Source organism: Xiphophorus hellerii, unplaced genomic scaffold (genome assembly GCF_003331165.1).
Source record: "Xiphophorus hellerii strain 12219 unplaced genomic scaffold, Xiphophorus_hellerii-4.1 PGA_scaffold_70__1_contigs__length_49999, whole genome shotgun sequence".
Taxonomy (NCBI): Eukaryota; Metazoa; Chordata; class Actinopteri; order Cyprinodontiformes; family Poeciliidae; genus Xiphophorus; species Xiphophorus hellerii.
The window spans coordinates 44,413-49,999 of record NW_022587645.1 but is presented as its reverse complement, the minus strand read 5'-3'; the positions used below and the strand labels follow the sequence as shown (position 1 = coordinate 49,999).

Here is a 5,587-nt window from a genome sequence, read left to right as displayed (position 1 = left end):
GAAGGAATACAGGGACGACCCTTTCCATCAGGTGTGAAAGCATATAGTCCAGATATTTACAGCTCAGCTTGTTGCATTTTATGCCTCTGTTCTGATGTATTTTAAGAGTTTGGCATTTTAACCCTTATTTAGGAGGATAGGAAGATCAGCATAGTGAAATCTGGTCTGTTATTTCTTTTAGACACTGAGTTTTTTCATATTTAATAGAATAAGAAATGACTTCCAGAAAGTACACTCTTTTTCCAATCTCTGTTTTTTCACTGACCAAGCATTGAACATATATGATCCTTTATATTGTTTACACTCCATACAGCATAAACCTTAAGTTGGTCAGGACTCTGTTTATCCTTGTGTATTTTTTCCTTCCACTCAACTTTTTACATATATGCTTAGATGTAACTCTTTAAACAGCCAACAATGAACTAAGAGGATGCCTGTTGCACGAGTCAGTAGTCTTTCCAGGCCACAACAAAACATTGTGTATTAAGTGTTTTTTTCTTGATAATATTTACGTTTTCTGAGTTTTGTGTTAAATAGTCATTGGTTGTTGTTTTTGCTGCAGAGTCATATTCCCTGGCTGCACAGCTCCAACCCCGGCCTGGAGAGGGTGAGCGCCATCGTTTGGGAGGGAAACGAGTGCAAGAAGGCCGACATGTCCGTCCTAGAGATCAGTGGAATGATCATGAACAGAGTGAGCGGCAATTTGAGTACCTGTGGAAGGAAATTAACGTTTTATTGAGTCAACCACGCTGACGTTCCTCTCTGTGTTCAGGTGAACCTCTACACTCCTGGTATTGGCTACCAGGTGTTTGGGAACCTGGTCTCAGTCACACTTGGACTCACACCGTTTGTCTACAGGTACAGCAAACTCCAATGTTCCTAAAATCATTTCATGTTGGAAACTTTCCTGATTTCCACATTTCCTCCCTCCACAGGTTGATCCAATACTGCGACCTGGATCAGTTCACCACGCTTTCAGCCAATGAGATACTCTCTGTAGTTTTGGGGGGAGGCTCTGAATCTGATGCCTTGGTGATCACCATGGTAACACTCAGCTTTCTGGTGCGTGTTTGCCTTATATGGCTCTTCTTCTTCCTGCTCAGCGTAGCAGAGAGGACCTACAAACAGGTAAGATAATGAAATCCTGCATAATTTCCCATAAAACCAGCAGGTGTTTGTAGCTCCTCTGATCTCTGGATTTCAGAGGCTGCTGTTCGCCAAACTGTTTGGTCACCTGACGTCGGCCCGCAGAGCCAGGAAGTCTGAAGTCCCACATTTTAGACTGAAGAAAGTTCAGAACATTAAGATGTGGCTGTCGCTGCGCTCCTACCTCAAGGTACACGACTAATAATACATATTCATGATCTGACAGAGGTTTTATTGGAAGACGTGATTCAAATCTGAATGAATTTGCAGAGACGAGGTCCTCAGCGCTCAGTGGACGTCATTGTGTCCTCTGCCTTCCTCCTCACTCTGTCAGTGGTCTTCATCTGCTGTGCCCAGGTGAGAAAATTAGACTTTAATGGTTAACAGACACTTTATGAAGCCCTGGTCAACAGTCTGAACTCAAGTTGAAAATTATAACCTTTAATTATTTTTCTCTTCAATCAATTCATGCTTTAAGTCCCAACGTGAGATTATCCTAAGAGATTTATTTTAAGGCTTGAAACATTTGTATTAGATGTCAAAAGGGAGTTTTTGCAACATTAAGGTGGCTTTGGGGCGACATTTTGTTCAACACAACTTGGCTGTTTAATTCTAATGGTGATACTTTATTGGAAGAAACGTTTTAAAGACTTAGTATTTAGCTGGGTTGTATCTGTAAGTGTCAGTTTAGTTTTTCAACATTCTGATTTTTTTTTTCTTGGCACATAGGGGGAAATAAACTTAAGTTATAGAATAGGAGCCCAATTGCAGTAACAATATCTACAAGTTTGTCTTCTACTCAACCAATCTGCCTCTCCATCTTCCTCCAGCTTCTCCACGTCCATGAAACGTTCCTGGAGTATCACTATAACTGGGAGCTGGTGATCTGGTGCACCAGTTTGTCTCTGTTCCTGCTCAGGTTTGTCACTCTGGGCTCAGAAACCAGCAAGAAGTACAGCAACACCTCCATCCTGCTCACTGAACAGGTATAATGCAGACTGCAGATGCAGCAGAGGATTTTGCTCCCACAGTCGCACTGACCTGTTCCGTCTCTCGTAGATCAACCTCTATCTAAAGATGGAGAAGAAGCCGAACAAGAAGGAGGAGCTGACGCTGGTCAATAATGTCCTGAAACTGGCTACCAAGCTACTCAAGGTACCAACTCTCAGCCTCATAACTCATCTTAGATCCAGACGGGTTGGATTTCTTACACTGCTGTCTGATTTTTCTCTCTGTCCAGGAGCTGGACACTCCGTTCAGGTTGTACGGTTTGACCATGAACCCTCTGCTCTACAACATCACCCAGGTCGTCATCCTGTCTGCTGTGTCAGGAGTCATTTCTGACTTACTAGGATTTAATCTCAAGGTAACAGCAATAAAGTCCTAACTGTAGAGTATTATAAATACTTTGACTTCTATTTCCAAAACTATTCTATATTGCCGGGTCTTTTTTAGTTCTGGTGCTCCTTTAGCTAGGAAAGAACTGTTCTCATCAAGATCAGCAACCAACCAAAACGTTCTTAGTGTCACGTTTAAAAAGATCCAGAGATTTTTTGTTTATTGAAAGTATTTTCTCAGCAGTCATCAGCAGAGGACAAATAAAACTTTGTCACATAAATCTGGATAATCACTGTTTTCACAACCAGAAAGCCACCTCTCTGCCCTGTCCAGTTAATGTTTTATCTTGTAGAGGATTCAGATTGAACAGTTATCATAGTGTTGTCCCAATCAACTCAACTTGGATCAGCAAAACATAATAAAACAGAAACTGCAATGACCCACTTAGTCTCTTGTTCTTTCCTCTGATCCAGTTGTAAACGGTCAGGCCATTTACACATTTACATTTTAAACACTTAGTCTTCTAGGACGGATGATTCTATAACAATTTAAATGACTTTTTCATATTTTAATAGGGTTTACATAATTAATATCACCTCAAATGTTTATTGGCCTGCACTAATTTTGGATGAATGACCTTTAATGAGCTGCAGAGAAACCAGATTATTTGTAAACATCAAACCACTTTTTCCATTAGGCTGTCAGGATACTTGACCTTTCGTCATATCAAAGGTGGAGTCTGACCGTTTAACTGAACTCAAACATTTTTGTCAAAATTGCACCCATTTGTTTGTTATTAGAAACACATTTTTTCTCTGCAACCTGCTAAAAGTTATTTTACCAAAGATTAGTGTATAAATCTGAACCTGTGTGCACAGTTATTTTTTATATTTTGCATTATTAGTCAATGCATGAAAAGTAACTGTTCAGATGTAATGAAACATTCTAATTATGAATATGTACGTTTCTGGCAAAAAAAACAGAAAAGCTTTTAATGTAAGGTTAATAATTTCTGCATAGCCAACAGTTTTGATGCCGTTTGTAGTCTAATCTGTTTCTCTCTTCTGTTCGCAGCTTTGGAAGATCAAATCATGACAATAAAGAGAAACTGCATCTCAGTCTGGACATATCAGTTTCCTGACCTTCTATGTTTCCACTTTGTGCAATTCAGATTATTTATTTACCCTCTCAGTGTTTCTACTTAAGTTTTGTTTTAATTCTAGGTTGTACAACTTTTGTGTTCGTGTAACACAAGACGAAGCTATTTTTGCCTTCTGGAAAACACGTTATGAACATAAGTTATGTTCTCAGCTGCACATTACCTTCTTTTTTCTTTTTTTTTTTTTTACCCAAAGGCAAAACATGAAGAGGGTAACACTGTATCTATCTAATGCTGATAATGGTTACATATCTGCAGCAAACAGTTTAAACCCCACATTGTAGACATTACATTTCATGACGGCGATAGCGCTGTCTGGTGTAGCTGAGAAAATAGATCCATGACTTGTTCTCACCTGGCAGAACACGGCAGCACTTCAACAAACAATCATTGATTAAAACCAGATTGTTTCAGGCCTCAGCAGTATTTACAGCAATACATGTGTAGATAGAGAACCTCTCCTTATATAGCTTAGGACAAATAAAAACTGAGTGTGTTCTAACAAGCAGCAAAACCTTCGTTTTGTGTAATTTGTAGATAAACTTCAGCAGTTTCAGTCTCCTGGGCACATTGAGGTTCTTGAACAGAGAGTTAGTTACTTTTAAAGATGCTGTTTTATGTTGTTCAGTGTTGATCAAAGGCATTTTTATATACTTCACTCGATTTCACAGATCTCTCTGCCGTACAGCCGGTCTGAGACAACGCATGTTAGTAACGTCTGTATGCAAATGAGAAATATGCACTTTAACATCAGATTTTATGGGGTAGAAAGTTACAAATGTTTTTGTGGTCACATTTCTATGTACCTCACTTGTGTTGGAAGTAAACGCTAGCTAGCACTTTTCTATTTTGACAATTCAAATCATTCTCTGAAGGAAATCCTACGTGGTACGTAAAGTTGTGATTAGGATGCTGACATAAAAGAAGCCTCAAAACAAGTTCGAGTTGTAAAGTTGCTAGCGTTATCATTTATGTCTCGAGAGCATTTGAGGAGGAAGACCAAAGTGCTTATTTAATTGTTTTTGTCTCTGCTGGGAAAAGAATGTATTTTTAGCATTATGCTTTAAAATGTATTTATTTCCCTTCAGAAATACTTTGAGTATTGTTTGGTTTTTATTGACATTTGTAACGGCTGTTTATTCTTGACGTTCTGAAAGCAGAGGCATGATTTACTGTTTTTAAAACAAGCTTGATTTATATGAAAGTGACTAAAGGTATCAGACTATGTTGTAATGCTGTTTCTCAGAAAGTCTGAATATTTTAGCTTTTTTGTGTGTCTGAGCTCTACTTTTTTTTTTTTTAAGAAAAATAAAAAATATTGAATTTCTGGCTCTGTTTTTTTTTGTCATTTTTTTCAGCAGTGGAAAAAAGACTTTATAAAGCATGTTATGAAACTGATAATAGTTTAAAATCCTGAAAAGTTTATGGTGCAATCCAATCTGATTCTCGGGGTAAGGTGAAGTAAAAATATGTACATACACATAAATATATACATATGTGATGCCAAAGGACTTCATAATGGATCATTTGAGCTCATTTTCAGTGTCTCATGCACTTTTTAGCTCCTTTTCAACATGTACATGTCATTTACGGTAATTTTGCACGTCATCCTATAGAAGGACATAAAAACTGACCTCAAACTACACAATACTTCAAAAATGACCCCAAATGACATAATACAGTGATTTTTACATTTTTGGACATCATATGACAAAAAAAATGTATGTTTTTGACTTCATCCTAAATTGACACTTTTGTGCACTTTTTCGACATCATTTGATACTATGATTTTTCCACGTCATACTATACTATGACAAATTTTTAAAAACATTTTAGACATATTATATAATGACTTATTTTTACACTTTTTCGACGTCATACTATACTCATTTTGTACTTTCTGATGTCATACTATACTATTACTGATTTTTTCACGTAATAGTA

At 37.6% G+C, this 5,587-nt stretch overlaps 1 protein-coding gene across 1 annotated transcript; it reads left to right on the top strand.

Moving 5' to 3' along the window:
- Positions 1–6: 6 nt before the first annotated feature.
- Positions 7–4,943, top strand: LOC116716562 (putative homeodomain transcription factor 2). The gene is made up of 10 exons (XM_032557388.1): positions 7–31; positions 563–691; positions 773–858; positions 936–1,128; positions 1,205–1,336; positions 1,417–1,503; positions 1,977–2,132; positions 2,206–2,301; positions 2,387–2,512; positions 3,559–4,943. The coding sequence occupies exons 2-10, from the start codon at positions 653–655 to the stop codon at positions 3,577–3,579; spliced, it is 936 nt and encodes a 311-aa protein (XP_032413279.1). The 5' UTR covers positions 7–31; positions 563–652; the 3' UTR covers positions 3,580–4,943.
- Positions 4,944–5,587: the final 644 nt, after the last annotated feature.